We start from the raw sequence: 16,774 nt of genomic DNA on the forward strand, positions 1-16,774 counted from the left end.
TGAAGGGTGACTCTCCGTTCTAGAGAGGATCCGCACTACTCGCCTGCTCCTGGCTCTGTGCCCGGTGTGTAGCGGTTGCTAGTTGCATTTTTATGGAGTGAACTCTCTGACGAGGTTCTATGCTTGTTTACTGGATGTTACTGCAGGTACCATATTGAGGTCAATCGTGTTCCTGCTGGCAACTGGGTTCTGATTGAAGGTGTCGATCAGCCTATCGTGAAGACAGCAACCATAACTGAACCCCGAGGCAACGAGGAGGTAGTGTTTCTGAAGGGGAGCACACTGAGCTAGAAGGGCACAAGGAACCATAGTCATTGAGCAAACAAGCTTCAAACTTAGAAGGTCCTAATCCAGAGTCACTACTGGTTCTTGGCTCGGCGCTAGCATGCGCTCTCAACCTGCCACATTCTAGGAATTAGGAGACGTGCTTCATTTCCTTCCCAGTGCTGTGCCAAGATGCTGAAGCAAATGGTCCTTTACATCGGGCCTCAGTTGTGCCATGGTTCTTGGCTGGGGAATCAAGACTTCAGCTTCTCCCTTAGGCCTGTGCCTTCTTGTCCACCCCTGAGGGCCTCACTCCTCTGTATTTTGGATCTCAGGCTCAGATCTTCCGGCCCTTGAAATTCAATACCACATCTGTTATCAAGATTGCTGTGGAGCCAGTCAACCCCTCAGAGCTGCCCAAAATGCTTGATGGCCTGCGGAAAGTCAACAAGAGCTATCCATCGCTCACCACCAAGGTATGTCCAAGGCCTGCAGCAGCTGCTAGGCCATACATGCCTCAGCTTCCTGCTCTGTACGGTCACTGCGTGGCATTCAGCAAGTGTTCCTGAGCTGTTGCTTCCCACAGCCTGGTTCATGGGCAAGACAGAACTGGAGTGAGTGCGTGTTTCGTCAGGCGACTCTACATAGACTTAGTCCTTAAGATGCACACAGTTTGAAACCAGGTATGGTGGTAGATACCTTTACTCCCAGGAGGATGCAGAAAGCTCAGCGTCAGCCTTAGCTACATAGGGCATTGAAGGCCATTGTGGGCTACAAACAGGACTGGAGATGACTCAACAGTTGAGAGCACTAGCTACTCTTCCTGAGGATCCAGGTTTAATCCCAGCCCCCAGATGGCTCCTTACCATCATCTGTAACTCCAGTTCCAAGGGATCTGAAGCTCTTTTCTGGCCCCACAGGTGCTAGGCATGCATGTGGGACACATTTAAATGCAGGCAAAACACCCATACACATAAAATAATAACAGAAAATTAAACAAAAGTGACTGATTCTTATACACTCTTGAAGCTGCCACCAAACTATTCCTGAGAGGCAGGAAGGGAGAATTAAAGGGGTAGCTTACATTGGTGGATATAAGGACGGATTTAACGTGGATGACCAAGGTCGGAATCAAGTCAGTGACATTATACCCAGCAGTAGATCCTGCTGTCCTAGGGACCTACTGGTTAGGGTAGTATTGCCCTCTGAATTCTTTATTTGGGAACAGACGCTTACTGTGCAGTATTGGTTGACCTAGAATGTTTAGAACTAGCTGTACAAACCAAATTGACCTCAAGGTCAGGGTGAATCCTCTGATTCTACCTCCACCACCAGACCCAGCTTTTTTTGCTTGTTTGTTTGGTTGGTTTTGGGGTTTTTTGTGGGAGGAGAGGGATGTGGAGGGAGCTAAAGATTGAACCCAAGGTCTCAGTCATGCAGAGAAAATGCTTGACCACTCAACTGACCCTAGCTCTCCACTGAACTTTTTAAGGAGCTGAAAGAGCCTGGGCAGTGATAGTGCACGCCTTTAATCCCAGCATTTGAGAAGCAGAGGCAGGTGGATCTCTGTGAGTTTGAAGCCAACCTGGTCTAAAAGCAAGTTCCAGGACAGCCAGGGCAGAAACCTTATCTTGGGAGGGGAAAAAAACGAAACAGTCTCTGCTTCTGATAACAAGTTTTGGTACCTTCATCTCTAGTGCCTTGATTTGTTTACATCTGCTGTGTCCAAGACAGTGGCGGCGGGGGGTGGGGGGGGCATGACTGCTGTGGCTGCTGTCTTTCAGGTGGAAGAGTCTGGCGAGCATGTGATCCTGGGCACTGGGGAGCTCTACCTGGACTGTGTGATGCACGACCTGCGGAAGATGTACTCGGAGATCGACATCAAGGTGCCCTCTCCTAGCCTGGCTTCCAGTCCAGAGGGATGTCCTAAGTGCCAGACCCTCAGCTCCCCTGGATGCCCACTAGACCCTTTTGAAGAAAGCACTTCTGCTAGTCTTTGTTGGGAAGATTCTAAGAATGGGTTTACCCTGATCCCTGGGTCATTTTCAGTGTCATGCATTTAAAGTCAAGGCTCCAATCCAGAGTTATTTTTGTCCCTTTATTAGGAAAAGAAACTACCCAATCTCTGGTGATTGGTTCAGAGTGGGTGGTGTCATGGAGAGTGGGAGCTGACTCTCAGGGCTTATCACCAAATCTGACCTAGCACCTTGAACCACGCATGGTATGGCATCGTCTCCCAGTCAAAACATATTCTCTCCAAGGTGTCCTCTTAGATGCCTCTACTCCTGGGGCTGGGACTTGAGGATGGAGCAGATGCTCACAGTGGGTCCCTAGCACTGTTTCTGTCATATCCCAGGGGTTATTCAGTGAATAGCAGGTATCAGAAGCTTTCCTCGACCATAATTAAAGTCTTAGTTTTAGAGCCTAGTTTGAACCCTAGAGCATTTACTCCTGACTCAGAAATAGAATTTCTCCACTCCCAGGCTCTGGGGTTGGTAGTGTGGACAGGTCTTTAGCCTGTGGTTGCAGAGTCACTCAGGGAGCTCATGCAAAGGAAATGCTCCAGCGTTCCCTAGGTAGAACTCTTTTCTTCCAACCAAACTCAATTTCACCTCAATTTTTTCTCATTGCCTAGGTGGCTGACCCAGTTGTGACGTTCTGTGAGACAGTGGTAGAAACATCCTCCCTCAAATGCTTTGCTGAAACACCCAATAAGAAGTAAGCAGAGGGTGGGGGCAAGGGAGAGCAATAGGAGACAGACAGTAACAAATAAAGTGGTGTGTGGTAGGGATAGGAGGGAGGACGCCAAGAAGAAACCCATTACTCTGTACACTTTTTTGTTTTTATGAAGCAGAGTCTCATACTCCAGCTCAGGCTGGTCTTGGACTTGTGTCTATCTTCAAAAAAAAAAGGGGGGGAGGGGGAATATGTGGAGGAAAGGAAGACACCCAACATCAGCCTGGACACACGTGTACATGTAAACACACACGTGCAAATGCTCAAAGGAGGAAGCAGGTGTGGTGGCAAATGCCTGCAGTCCCATCACTTGGGAGGTAGAGGCAGGAGGATCAGGAGTGCTAGGCCAGCCTCAACTATATAACAAATTTGAGGGCAGCCTGGGCCATGTGAGATTGTTCATTTTAAGGGGAGGGAGCATAGTGGTGTACGGTGGTATACATTCCTTTAATCCCATCACTCAGGTAACAGATGTGGTTAGATCTCTACATAGAGAGCTCCAGGGTTAGGGCTACGTAGTGAGCCCCGTCTCAAAACAAAAAAACAGGCATGGTGGTTTAAATCTGTAATCCCAGCACTTGGGAGGCAAAGGCAGGAGGATTGCTGCAAGTTCAAGGCCAGATCCATCTATATAGCAAGTTTGAAGTCATTTGGTGCTACACATATGACTTCATCTCAGAGGAAAAAAAGAAAAATGGATGGACGCTGGGAACGCTGTGCCTGGAACTGACAGCCTCACTCTCCATACTCACTCAACCCTGCCCACCCACAGCTTTGGGTGGGGTTCCTGAGACAGGGTGAGGGCTAATGAGTGCTCGAGTTTACTCCAGACTGTAGCCCTTTCTGCTCTGACATTCCCTCCTGAGAATTTCCTAGCTGCCGTATCAGCTTTGGAAAATTTGCCCTGCATATTAACTGTTGTTTTTTTTCGTTTGTTTGTGTTTTGGGGTGTTTTGTTTTGTTTTGTTTTGAGGCAGGGTTTCTCTGTGTAGCCCTGGCTGTCCTAGAACTCACTCTGTAAACCAGGCTGGCCTTGAACTCACAGAGATCTGCCTGCTTCTGTTTCCCAAGTGGTGGAATTAAAGACATGCACCACCACCTGGCTGCTTTTTGTTTTTTAATGGATGCTTGAAGTGGAACCCAGCTCCTCATACAGCTGCCGGCTACATTCTCCAGCCCCAGCCTTATTTTTCAAGAAAGCAGACAGAAGGGCTGGAGGCATGGTTCGGTGGTTAAGAGTACTTGTTGCTCTTTCAGAGGGACCAAAGTTATTTTATTTTTTTCTAGCACATACATGTAACCAGTCCCAGTCCAGGGTATCTAACATCCTTGTCTGTCTCCTTTGAACACTGCACACATGTGGTCCATGTGCATAAATGCAAGTAAAATAACTCATAGAGAATTTAAAAAAATAAACAGAAAACAAAGAAGATAGGTACCCTTTGCTGCCCCCTGCTTCTAAGTCTTCCATGTCTGTTACTGTCTCAGAGTTCTGTGTTGTCACCCCTGCTCATCCTTTGACCCCTTCTGACTGCTCCTGTCCTTTCTGACCAGGAACAAGATCACCATGATTGCCGAGCCTCTTGAGAAGGGCCTGGCTGAGGACATTGAGAATGAAGTGGTCCAGATCACCTGGAACAGGTTAGACAGGTTCCACCTCCAGGGCTCCCACTTCGGCCTCCCTTGATGCCATCCATCCTTCTTTGCTGTTGTCTTGGATATGACGTGGGCAGAGTGGGTTACTGCCTTCCAGAAAGGAAGGATCTATGGCCCCAGGAGCCACTTTGTCCTCTTTCTTCCAGAAAGAAGCTGGGCGAGTTCTTCCAAACAAAGTATGACTGGGATCTGCTGGCTGCCCGTTCCATCTGGGCCTTTGGTCCTGACGCTACAGGACCAAACATCCTAGTGGACGACACATTGCCCTCTGAGGTAGAGTAACTGACAGAGGCTGGGAGGCCTGTGGCAGTGTTTGCCTCGGAGTGAAGAAGCTGCCATGTCCTTCCCTGATGAAAGAGGGCCTTCTCACAGCCTTGCTTTATTCGTCCTTTTAACTTGGTGGCTGTTATCAGTGGGCTGCTAAGGAGACCTCATATTTCTATGCAGGTGGACAAGGCACTTCTTGGCTCAGTGAAGGACAGCATTGTTCAAGGTTTCCAGTGGGGAACCCGGGAGGGACCTCTCTGTGATGAATGTAAGTCCACCAGCCGCCTCCTGACTCCAGTCCCCAGGACACTTGTACCTAGCCGCATAAGGTGATGACTTAGGGTTGGGTTTCCCAACTTTGGAACCCAGCAGGAGAAGACTTGGGCTATCCCAAGTCTTGGTCCAGCCTCCTTCCTGATCCCTTCCTATCTCAGTGCCATCACTTGGTTCAACCCTAAATGAAGGCATTTCTAGACTGGCATTTGCTCTTTTTTTTTTTTTTTTTTGAATTTTCGAGACAGGGTTTCTCCGTAGCTTTTGGTTCTTGTCCTGGAACTAGCTCTTTTTTTTTTTTTTTTTTTTTTTTTTAAGATTTATTTATTTATTACATATACAGTGTTCTGCTTGCATGTATACTTGCAGGCCAGAAGAGGGCACCAGATCTCATTACAGATGGTCATGAGCCACCATGTGGTTGCTGGGAATTGAACTCAGGACCTCTGGAAGAGCAGTCAGTGCTCTTAACCTCTGAGCTATCTCTCCAGCCCCCTGGAACTAGCTCTTTTAGACCAGGCTGGCCTCGAACTCACAGAGATCCGCCTGCCTCTGCCTCCCGAGTGGTGGGATTAAATTTAGGCGTGCGCCACCACCACCCGGCCTCTTTTTTTAAAAAAATATTTTATTTATTATGTATACAATATCCTATCAGTGTGTGTGCCTGCAGGCCAGAAGAGGGCACCAGACCCCATTACAGATGGTTGTGAGCCACCATGTGGTTGCTGGGAATTGAACTCAGGACCTTTGGAAGAGCAGGCAATGCTCTTAACCTCTGAGCCATCTCTCCAGCTCCAGCATTTGCTCTTGATTCCTCAGTAGATCCTGTCTTTGGTGTGCTGAAGAGAGACAGCACGAGGGTTTTCAGGCGGGAGTGGTTTATTGATGCAGACTGGACTACCTAGGACCAATTCAACTTCTAGAATGTAGTCTGTGTCCAGAACCAGCATATAGACTAAGGAGTGTCATTGTCATAGCATGGCCTGAATCAAATCTTAAGTCCATGTTCAACTGTTTGCTACTGGCCTGTGATATTTGTATCATATCATTGGGTGGCTGTACTATGGCCTCAGTGTAGCAAGTTACCTTGCTGTTCTGCCATGCCCCTGTGACTAGCCCCAGCTCTCCCATCTTGTTTCAGTGATTCGAAATGTCAAGTTTAAGATCCTGGATGCAGTGGTTGCCCAGGAACCCCTCCATCGCGGTGGAGGCCAGATCATCCCCACAGCTAGGAGGGTGGTTTACTCTGCCTTCCTCATGGTAAGTGCACCTGTCGGGAACTGTCAGCTTCCCTGGAGATTAAGTGGAGGACCAGGTAAAACCACAGGAGGACTGAGAAGACCCAGACCCTTTATGTCCTCACTCTCAGGCTGAGTCCTGTCTTGTCTGTTGCAGGCCACTCCTCGTCTGATGGAGCCTTACTACTTTGTAGAGGTCCAGGCCCCTGCAGACTGTGTGTCTGCTGTTTACACAGTCCTGGCCAGGCGCAGGTGAGCAGCCTGTTGTTAGGCTTGAGAGCAAGAAACCCCTTGATTGCTGAGGGAGGGGAAGGAAGAGGTGGCCCCAGCCGTCGCTTTCCCCACTTTCCACTCCAGAAGCCCACCCAACTTGTTTCCACAAGGAGGTGGAGAAGAATTGAGGCAGCCCCTAGCTTTACCACAGGCACAGCTGGGATCTCTCCCACCCTACCCCACCCCAGCTCCTGGGAGAAGTGCCAAAGTGAAGCCGCGATGGGGTGGTCCGTAGGGTCCCATCTCTTCAGTGTCCCTGCTCTTGTCTCCTCCTGTGGCTGCTGCTAAGAGCCCCAAGCCCATTCCCTCTGCAGAGAATGTTCCATTAGGTCTTTCTTTGGTGCTAGGCTAGGATACAGAGAAGGGCCGCAAGACCCATTGCTCTCTGCCTTGGGGACTGTGTACAACTGAGGCCTTGACCTTTGTCTTTCTCTCTCAGGGGTCATGTGACCCAGGATGCACCCATTCCAGGCTCCCCTCTCTACACCATCAAAGCTTTCATCCCAGCCATCGACTCTTTCGGCTTTGAGACTGATCTCCGCACTCATACCCAAGGCCAGGCCTTTTCCCTGTCCGTCTTCCACCATTGGCAGGTGAGGAAATCTGGTCAGCTTGGCCTCCCAGTTCAACAGACTGCCCTCCTGGCCGGTTCCCCTTCTGTCCAGGGCGTTCTCTATGATGTTCCACAGCCTGAATCTTCTGGGTAGCTACCTCAACTCCCTGAAATCTCTTTGTGCTCCAGATTGTACCTGGTGATCCTCTGGACAAGAGCATTGTCATCCGCCCATTGGAGCCACAGCCGGCTCCTCACCTGGCCCGGGAGTTCATGATCAAAACCCGGCGTAGGAAGGTGTGTGTTCTTTAAACTATTGCCATATTCTCCCCCCCCCCCCCCCGCCCCCGTCTCCACAGGAGTTGTGCGTGGCCGGTCTTCCTCCTGGAGGGCAGTGTATTGCTGTGTGGAAGATCAGTGTCTACGTTCCTCAGGTCAGCAGAGCAGGGCCTAAGGGAACAGGAGCTGTAACAGAACCTTAAAGGAACAACTCCTCCAACAGTCTAGACCAGCCTTCCTCCCCCTCAGCCCCGTACTATTACCCCTCCTGTGGAGCTCACCCTAGTGTCTGGCTCTGTTCTCCACAGGGCCTGAGTGAAGATGTGAGCATCAGCAAGTTCTTCGATGATCCTATGTTGCTGGAGCTTGCCAAACAGGATGTTGTGCTCAATTATCCCATGTGAGTACCGGACCGGCAGCTCCTGCTCCCCACAGCGCCTGCAGCTCTGGACTCAAGCTGAGACCTGTGGAACTGGGCCTTCATGCCATGAGCATCTGGGAACTGCTAGAGGCCCCTCTGAATAACCCAGAAACCTCCGCGCCAGCGTCCCAGTGAGGATGGGGCATCCTTCTGTGGCCTCTGGCTCCATTCCCAAGGAACAGAGAGGCACTAAGAACGAGAACAGGATGACAGTGTTTAACCCCAAGGGGCCTATCTTCAGGATTTACATGGAATTTTCTTTTTTTACAAGTTCAACCTTAGCCGTGGTTTGTAAATGAACAGAACATTCTGACCTCTGCCTTGGTCGCTGCTTTTGTTCACCCTCACCCCACCTTCTGCCTGTCTAATCCGAGCACTTAGATTCTGGGTACGTGATTTCCCATGAGGTATTTGCCTCTGGTCCCAGCTGCAGCTGCCTTCCTGACTGGGTCCCTAGGGGGGCGGCCTTGGTGGAAGGAATGCTTGTGTCTGATTCAGTGTTCCCATGAGCCTCGGCACCCCTTCCCAGCCCCCACTTTCCCATTCCAGGCTGCTTCTGGCTAGATGTGAGATGGGCAGGAGTTGCTGGGACCCTGGGAACTGAGGTCTGTCCTCCTCGGAGACTGCTGCACCTTGAGTCCCTCTCCCTTAGTTGGGGTCAGAGCCCTTCAGTTCCCACCCATTGTACTGGCCCACCCTCCAGCCCCCACAGTTCCCTTGCTCTGCTCTACTTAGGAGTAAGACTTTTAACTTTCTTCAACATGGCTTTATTGGGTGCATACAGAGACAGCTGGGGAATTGGGCCGTCCAGCCGTCTCAGGAGCTCTACTTCTCAGCGTCCTCTGACGCCCTCTTGACGTAATCTCTGTACATCGTGTACATGGCACCTGCGCGAAAAAGGAAGGAACATGCTCTTTGGTGTCTTCCCCTGAATACTTTCCCTCATCCTTCAAGGGGTCCCCGTGGCTCTGCTCTCCCCGCTCATCTCTGCCCCAGACATCCAGGCACTCTGGGAGAGCAACTCCTCCAGGTTGATAAACACTGTGAGTCTGTTCTGCACAGAGCAGTCTGCTGAATGGATAGGCCAAAGGTGGTTCTTATGCCTGGGGAAACTGAGGCCCAGTGAAAGGGATTAGCCCACAGTCACAGCTCACAAGTAACTGCTGCTTCTTCCTGTTGTCCCCTCTGGGGAAAGTTCATGAAGCAGACTGTCTTCATGCTGCCCCGTTACCCAGCAGTAGTGACCAGTGGGGACCCTGAAAGGCCTCAGCATACGGATTCATCAGGGAATTGATGTGGATTCTAGTGTGAGCACCAAGGACTTGAACTTTGAACCACTTAACTGAGGACACTCTACTTTGTCCCCCTTCTCCCTCTGACCCTCAACGTGCTGCTTACCAAGCATGATCGCACCCACAGCACATGCCTGTGCTGCCACTCGGGTGTGAATCAGATGTATGGACAACTTGGTGGGACCTCGAGCCTTCAGCCGGTAAATCCTGTATGCGGCTACCACCAGGCAGCCTCCTACACCTGTGGGTGGAGAACAGAATCGCTAGGCCTGTTTCCAAGTTCAGGGTCCCTTAACTCCCCTCCCGGCTTGCAGGTTGGGCACTGGGGTACTAAGATTCTTTGAAGCACCAAAGTTGGAATCTTGAGTTTCCTCTGAATGGCATTTTTAAAGTGCCTGTGACCCTCATGATGCCCCTCCCTCATGTGCAGGAGGTTTGTTGTCATGACTACACCCCCACCTAAGCTGCTCCACCCACTCCTGGATCCCAGCTCTTGGTACAGGTTTTCATGTTCTAGACTGGAAGGGAAATCTTGGGACAATCCCAGGCTGTGATAAAGACCCCATCCTGAGGCTGCTGTTAGCACTCTGTGTCCCGGTGTACATAGCATTCGGTCAGCTGCTACCTCCACCCATCCAGACTCATTGTGTTGTAAGAGTTTGTTCCTTGCCAGGCGGTAGTGGCACATACTTAATCCCAGCACTCGGGAGGCAGAGACAGGTGGATCTCTGTGAGTTCGAGGCCAGCCTGGTCTACAGAGTGAGTTCCAGGACAGGCTCAAAAACCTATTTCAAAAAACAAAAATTTGTTCCTTGGGCACTGGGTGGACCACTTGTGTTCTCTAACCATGCCCTCACTCTTTAAAAAGACCAAGAATCACAAAATCCCAGCGAGAGGAGGCATCTACCCCAACCGTCCTCTTCCCCAACTCACCTATAGGCACCAGTGGAGACTCCCTGGTCTTCCTTAAGAACTTCCCAGACAGGTTGTCCTCACCCTCAGGTGGCACCCACCAGCCCTTGTTAGCAGACATGATCCCAGGTCCAGATGGTAGCGGCTGTGAGCCTAGGCTTCTGCCCAGCCCTAGAAGGAGGAAGTCCACAATGAGGATTCTGATCTTGGTCTCCAGGGGAAGGAGGATCACCTGCAAGGACCTTACCATGCCCAGCCCAGCACAACCTGCACTTGAGAAGCTGCCCCCTCGGGTGTTCTCTCTCAGGTGTCTGGGCCGCTGGCGGCTACTTTCCTCATGTCCTTAGCATGCCTCCTTTCCGTCTCATCTGACTTTACTGTTCTCTTGCTTCCTGCTCCCTATCTGCACCCCTATGGGTGTGATCCTCTGGCCAAGAAAAACAGCTGGGAAAATCCAGAGTAGAATGGAGCCGTCTTTGAATCTTGGGGCCCTCTTGGACTTGGATCTGTTGACAGTTGCTCCTAAGGGAGTTACTGAGCAAGATTCGACTCTAGGGAGCCAGAGCTGCTCCAGACAGATGCAGTGCTAGTTAGCTAAGTGCCTGGAGCAGATGTCAGTGACGAGACATTGATATATTTTGTACCTCAAGACGTAAGGAACAAATTCTGGTCCTCAAGCTGCTCACCAACCTACTCCTTTCATCCTAATCTCTGTGAACCCCTAAAAATGCCTGCTCTGATCATCGCTAAGTCCCAGCCCTCAGAGGAGGGATTCAACTACAGGAGAGAGACTTCCTGAGCCAGCTCTTCTTGGTAGCCAAGTCTCCAGCATCCCCGTGCTTACCGTAGGAGATAGATAGCTAGGAAATGGAGCATGGACAAACGGACCAGCGCTCAGTATCTGCTGCTTTGAATCAGCCAACACCCGATGCCAGATTTGTCACTATGGGGTCAGGGAAGCAGTGTCTTTGAAGTCGTGAAAGCGGGGAGGAGAGAGAACAGTCTTCCTCCCCACGCCCCCACCGGCCAGGCCGGGCTCCAGACGCAGCAAAGTGAGGTTAGACCTGGTGGAGGAGAGACCTTAGCTAACGTGAGCCTGTTTGTGCACACGCGTGACTAGAGAGACTGATGGACAGCACCCCAGGTCCTGCCCCAGGGTGAACTGTTTAAGATACTCTCACTAGCAATGTGAAGTAAATACTTCAGTTGTAGGACTTTTCTGGTCTTGGCTTTGGTCTCCTTTTGAACCAAGCCTATAACCCCAGCTAGTTAGGAGACTGAGGAAGGAGGATCGCACACTCAAAGCCAGCCTGGGCTACAGAGTGAGTTCATGTCTAGCCTGGGAAACTAATTCAACCTGTTTCAAAAAAAGAAATAGGTGTGTGGATGCACACCATAACCAGCTCTCAGGAGGCGGAAGTATGTGAACGCTGTGAGTTCCAGGCCAGCCAGGGCACTAGACCCTGCCTTGAAAAAATAAAACAGCCGGGCAGCGGTGGTGCCCGGGTTTAATCCTGTCACTCAGGAGGCCAAGGGAGAGGCAAGCTGATCTCTGAGTTCAAGGCCATCCTGGTTACAGAGCAAGTTCCAGGACAGTCGGGGCTTGTGGAGAAACCCTGTCTTGAAAAAACGAGAGTTAAGGACTTAGAGCATAGCTTTAGTGGTGAACACTTGTTTAACAAGTGGGAGGTCCTAGTTCAGCTCCAGTTGTGAGGGGCTGGGGGATCAAGGAGTCTTTGTTGTCCAAGACAGGGTCTCACAATATAGCCTTGACTGGCTTGGAACTCGTAATGTAGACCAGGCTGGCCTCCAACTCACAGAGATTCACCTGCCGCTGCCTCCCAAGTGCTGGGATCAGAGACTTGTGTGCCACCACACCCAGCCAGAATCAAGGACTTGTCTTGGGAGTGTGAACCAGCTGGAATGGTGCTCACTTGCATGGCAGTCCCTTGGCGTGACACAAGTGTGACTCTCTATGCCAGGTGTTTGTGCTTCAGACCTGTCACGGAGAAACTGAGTTCCTTCTGAGACATCAGATTACTTGTCCAAAGATACACGGCTAATAAGTAGTGGTGTCTTAGTCTGTCCCATGGCTGACTGCCTCCAGGGAGGCCGGCTTATCTGAAACCCTTTCTCGCTTGTCCATCCTGACATCCCTGACTAAGAAGAAGCAGCTGTTGCTGAGCCAGTGGGGACAGGTCAGGACGCACTGTGGAGGGTCCCGCTCCCTCCGTGCCTCACGGCCTCTGTGTGCATGCATGCTTATGTGTGTTCCCAAGAGGAGCCTCTTTCGGCGCTGGCAGTGTGTCCAGCAGCTGATGTCCCTCTTTCTCTCCCTAGCACTCACTGCTCTGTGAGTAGGCTCAAGGTCACAGCAAATCCCTGGGGCCTCCTCATATCCCCAGTGTCCATGAGAACGCTCCTCTCGGTCGTTCACACACACTCTTATGCTGCCTCTCCACGTCCCCATACTTGCCTGAGTTCTCAGGAGATGCACAGTCTAACTCATGTAAGCTACAGACAGGCGTGTGGAAATGCCTGCAGGAGACAAGCAGGGATCGTGATCAAATCAAATCTTTTTAAAAATGGACGGACAAAGGACTAGAGACATGGCTTATTGGACAAGAGAACTTGCTCTTGCAGAAAACCCACATGGCGGCTCACAACTGCCTGTACAGCCCTTGTCCCTTCTGGCCTCCACAGGCTTATATGTGGTGCACAGACATACATGTAGCACCTCACATATACCTAAAAATAAATTGCTATTGGGCTGGGAAGTTCAAGATTTTGAGTTTGAAACCCAGCAGCCAGGTCTGGACGCTGAAGACTGCCTGAAAACTCCAACTCTGGGAGATCCAATGCCACTAGCACACACCCATTCATGTGCATGTGCACACATGTGCACGCATGTGCACACACACACACATCAGAAACGGTCTCACTCTGATACCCTAGCTAGCCTGGAATTTGCTGTGTCCACCAGGCTGGCCTTGAACCAACTGCCTCTACTGAATTAAAGTGCTGGAATTAAAGGCATGTAACAGTCCCCTGAAACCTTAAAAAATACTACTACTATGTGAATGAATATAAGATGCATGTGTGTGGGCATGTACATGCCACAGAACATATGTGGTGGTCAGAGAGTTAAAGTTTTCCTTCCAACTTTTACATGGATCTGGGGATCACACTCTGCCAGGTTTGGTGGCAAGCACTTTTACTCACTGGATCATATCTTGAAGGGCATTTTTGGGTTTTGAGACAGGATCTCACTATGTAGCCCAGGCTGGCCTGGAATTTGTCAAGTAGATCAGGTTGGCCTTGAACTCGGAGATCTCTCTGTGTCTTCTAGGTGCTAGGATTAAAGTGTGAACTACAAAGTCAGCTAATGAGATGCCTGACATCAACCTCTGACCTCTGCATACACCTGTACACAGTGGCATGTGTGCACCACACACATGCACACAGTTGTGAGTGCAGCACATACATTCTAACAACACACACATGTACACAGTGGCATGTGTGTGCACCACACACATTCTAACATACATGCACAGAGTTATAAGTGTGCACTCACATCCTAACGCATGCACACAGCAGCATGTGTGTACCACACACATTCTAACACACATACACACAGTTGTGAGTGTGCACCACACACATCTTAGCACACACATGCACAGTTGTGAGTGCACCACACACATTCTAGCACACGCACACAGTTGTGAGTGTGCACCACACACATTCTAGCACACACACGTACACAGTTGTGAGTGTGCACTACACACATTCTAGCACACACAGTTGTGAGTGTACACCACACACATTCTAGCACACATGCACACAGTTGTGAGTGTGCGCCACACACATGCACAAGCAGAAGTGCTGCTCCCTCTGCTGTTGAACTATTGAAACAATGGACTCCAGAGAATGAAGATGTCTCAGGAGTCCCATGGTGGAGGAAGGGAAAGTCTAAAGCCCTGGTTCCGGCCAGAGGAGGAACTTACTTGTGGAAGAAATTTTATCCGGTTCTGACAATGTATCTGACCACCTCACAAGACAGACCGGAACTAAACAAGGACAGGTGACTGACAAGCTAGACGCCACACCTTCACCAGGACCACTCAGTGATGCAGACTTCTCCCCTCCATCTAAACTGAAGCTTCATTTCAGTGCACAGAGATGGCTGTAGGGTCACTGGACCCCTACATTCCCTTTTCTCAGCATGACCATACTGAGTAAATTTCCTCTCATTTTTTTTTGTCTAGTCCTCTTTTGTTAGACGGGGTTTTACTGGCCTGGAACTTGCTGTTAGACCAGGCTGGCCTCAAATCCCAGATTTGCCTGCCTCTGCCTCTCCAGGGCTGGTATTAAAGGCATGTACCACCATGCCTAGCCGTTAGTCATCTTTTTTAACAGGCATAGCAGAACAGTTGGCTAAATGAACTAGCTTGTTGGGGCTTCAGGAGCCCAGACTGTTATCCAAAAAACTCTGGGACATAGACTATTATTATTCCCATTTCACAGATGAAAAACTGAGGCTCCAAACCAGGCATAGTGGCTCACACCTTTAATCCCAGCATTTGGGAGGCAGAGGCAGGCAGATCTTTGAGTTCATGGTCAGCCTGGTCTACAGAATGAGTTCCAGGACAGCCAGGGCTAAACAGAGAGAAGAAAGAGAAAGAGGAGAGAGAGAGAGAGAGAGAGAGAGAGAGAGAGAGAGAGAGAGAGAGAGAGAGAGAGAGAGAGAGGAAACAGGTTCTATTTAATGACTTATGCAAAGTTAAAATATGCAACAGAGAAAACAAAACTTTTTTTAAATATTTATTATTTATTATGTATACAATATTCTTTCTGTGTGTATGCCTGAAGGCCAGAAGAGGGCACCAGACCTCATTACAGATGGTTGTGAGCCACCATGTGGTTGCTGGGAATTGAACTCAGGACCTTTGGAAGAGCAAGCAATGCTCTTAACCACTGAGCCATCTCTCTAGCCCAAAAACAAAACTTCTAATTATCCCTCAAATCAAATTTCACTGCTCAGGACTAACTTAGAAGTCTATACTGCAGGTCAAGTCTTGAGATAGAAGGAATAAAGTTGTCTTTTTATTTCAAAACTATGTGAGGAGGGCTGCTGAATGGCACCTGGGTAGCATCTGGGCCTTGGGTTTAGTGCCCAGCACGAAACGGGGAGGGGACCTGAGGACATACAGTAAAACTTCAAGTAACGAGTTTCCATAGCGTCCTGTTTTAGTAAACAGATAAGATAAAATTATGACAGCATCATTTTTGTTAATATGCCAAGTGTTAAATAATTGTTTCCATGTAAGCACTTCTATGTCAGTAATTCGCTTGCTGAACCTTCTTTTTCTTCCAAATCGGGTCACATTAATAAAATCCGGCTTGGAGGAGTCTAAATTAAATACAAATAGATGGACTAAGTGCACAGGCCAGCATCTATAGGCCAGTGTTGGATGCAACAATCTGCCCATACACGACATGGGTCATGTCAAGCCTCTAGGTCTCTGAGTCTCCACCCACCTCTGTGGAATTAGCCTCCATCCAGAGGTTAACACTCCGCAGGGCCCTGTCTGCTCCTCTTCCTCCAGAATGAGCAAGTGGCAGGAAATGGGGTCCAGACTAAAAAGTCCCTGACAAAAGACAGGAAGGTTGCTCCATGGGATCTGAGATTCACACTGTTGCGTGACCGCTCCCTAACTGGAAGCTCTCTAGGGTTGTCCCTGTCGTGTTGAAGTGGAATGGGTTGGGGGAAGGGGACGATGTCTTGAAACTCTCTGAACACAATCTAAGGCACAGCTGTGCTATATATAGCCCGAGGGAGCTGAGTGGCTACAGAGGGCAAGAGAGCAACATGTGACTTCTGCCTTGAGCTAAGGAGAGTTGCGAGTGAGGGAAAGATGGGAATGAACTAGACGAGGAACGGGAGACAGAATGCAAAAGAACAGAACAGGACCGAGAGGAGGTCTTAGGAGAAAAAACCAAGCATGTAGGTCAAAGGGAAGTACCTTGGATCTGAGAAGCAAAAAGCAGAGAAAAGGACTGGCGGTGGCTCACACCTTGAATCCCAGCACTTGGGAGGCAGAGGCAGGAGGATCTCTGTGAGTCGGAGACCAGCCTGGTCTATATATGAGACCCTGTCTCTAAACAAACAAAACAAAACAAAACAAAAACAAAAAAACAAACCAAGTTCTAGGTCGGCTCAGGGTGACAGAGTGAGACCAGGCCTTAAAAACATTTAAAAAAAAAAAAAAAGGAAGGAAGGAAGAAAAAAAGACAAAGAATAACAGAAAGGCAGGCCATTGAAGTCTCCAGATGAAGCGTGTAGGTGCAGGTTGCCCGTGGGACGTGGCCCTGGAAAGCTGCAATACCCTACCTCCTTTTAGAAACTGGTATAAGGTTCTGAGGACCTTGCAGCATCTATCCAAGGACATCCCCGAGAGCCACAGGCGTGGAGCCAGGAAAGTGCCTTTGATATGTTCCAGAGGAGACTGTTCATATTTCAAACAGATTTTATTTTAAGGGGTCAAGAGTAGAGCTGGGCAGGGTGGTGTGTGCCTGTAGTCCTAACTCAGGAGCAGAGACAGAGGATTTG

At 49.7% G+C, this 16,774-nt stretch overlaps 2 protein-coding genes across 5 annotated transcripts in view; one reads left to right on the plus strand and one right to left on the minus strand.

Moving 5' to 3' along the window:
• Eftud2 (elongation factor Tu GTP binding domain containing 2) overlaps positions 1-8,273 on the plus strand; it is a 42,585-nt gene extending 34,312 nt beyond the window's left edge. For all 3 annotated transcript variants that reach the window (XM_038327415.2, XM_038327417.2, XM_038327418.2), the window contains 12 exons: positions 147-258; positions 600-740; positions 2,049-2,150; positions 2,900-2,982; positions 4,555-4,641; positions 4,803-4,929; positions 5,104-5,191; positions 6,338-6,456; positions 6,592-6,686; positions 7,147-7,300; positions 7,450-7,557; positions 7,848-8,273. In XM_038327415.2, coding sequence (XP_038183343.1) covers positions 147-258; positions 600-740; positions 2,049-2,150; positions 2,900-2,982; positions 4,555-4,641; positions 4,803-4,929; positions 5,104-5,191; positions 6,338-6,456; positions 6,592-6,686; positions 7,147-7,300; positions 7,450-7,557; positions 7,848-7,943 — 1,312 coding nt within the window. In that variant the 3' untranslated portion in view covers positions 7,944-8,273. The remainder of the gene's footprint in view (positions 1-146; positions 259-599; positions 741-2,048; positions 2,151-2,899; positions 2,983-4,554; positions 4,642-4,802; positions 4,930-5,103; positions 5,192-6,337; positions 6,457-6,591; positions 6,687-7,146; positions 7,301-7,449; positions 7,558-7,847) is intronic.
• Positions 8,274-8,785: 512 nt separating this feature from the next.
• On the minus strand, positions 8,786-10,517 carry Higd1b (HIG1 hypoxia inducible domain family member 1B). Of its 2 annotated transcripts, none has more exons than XM_038329113.1 (4): positions 10,432-10,517; positions 10,186-10,335; positions 9,359-9,493; positions 8,786-8,847 (listed from the first exon to the last, which is right to left on the minus strand). In XM_038329113.1, exons 2-4 carry the CDS (start codon positions 10,283-10,285, stop codon positions 8,786-8,788), a joined length of 297 nt encoding a protein of 98 aa, XP_038185041.1. In that variant the 5' UTR covers positions 10,286-10,335; positions 10,432-10,517. The 2 variants fall into 2 exon arrangements, with proteins under 2 accessions (XP_038185041.1, XP_038185040.1); XM_038329112.1 differs by having other exon boundaries at positions 10,412-10,511.
• Between the last annotated feature and the right edge of the window lie 6,257 nt (positions 10,518-16,774).

Source organism: Arvicola amphibius, chromosome 4 (genome assembly GCF_903992535.2).
Source record: "Arvicola amphibius chromosome 4, mArvAmp1.2, whole genome shotgun sequence".
Taxonomy (NCBI): Eukaryota; Metazoa; Chordata; class Mammalia; order Rodentia; family Cricetidae; genus Arvicola; species Arvicola amphibius.

Coding starts and splice junctions, on each gene's coding strand:
- Higd1b (XM_038329113.1), bottom strand. CDS start 10,285: ATGTCTGCTAACAAGGGCTGGTGGGTGCCACCTGAGGGTGAGGACAAC. Junction 9,494..10,185: donor GTCTCCACTGGTGCCTATAG/GTGAGTTGGGGA, acceptor CTCCACCCACAG/GTGTAGGAGGCTGCCTGGTG. Junction 8,848..9,358: donor TGTGGGTGCGATCATGCTTG/GTAAGCAGCACG, acceptor TTTTTCGCGCAG/GTGCCATGTACACGATGTAC.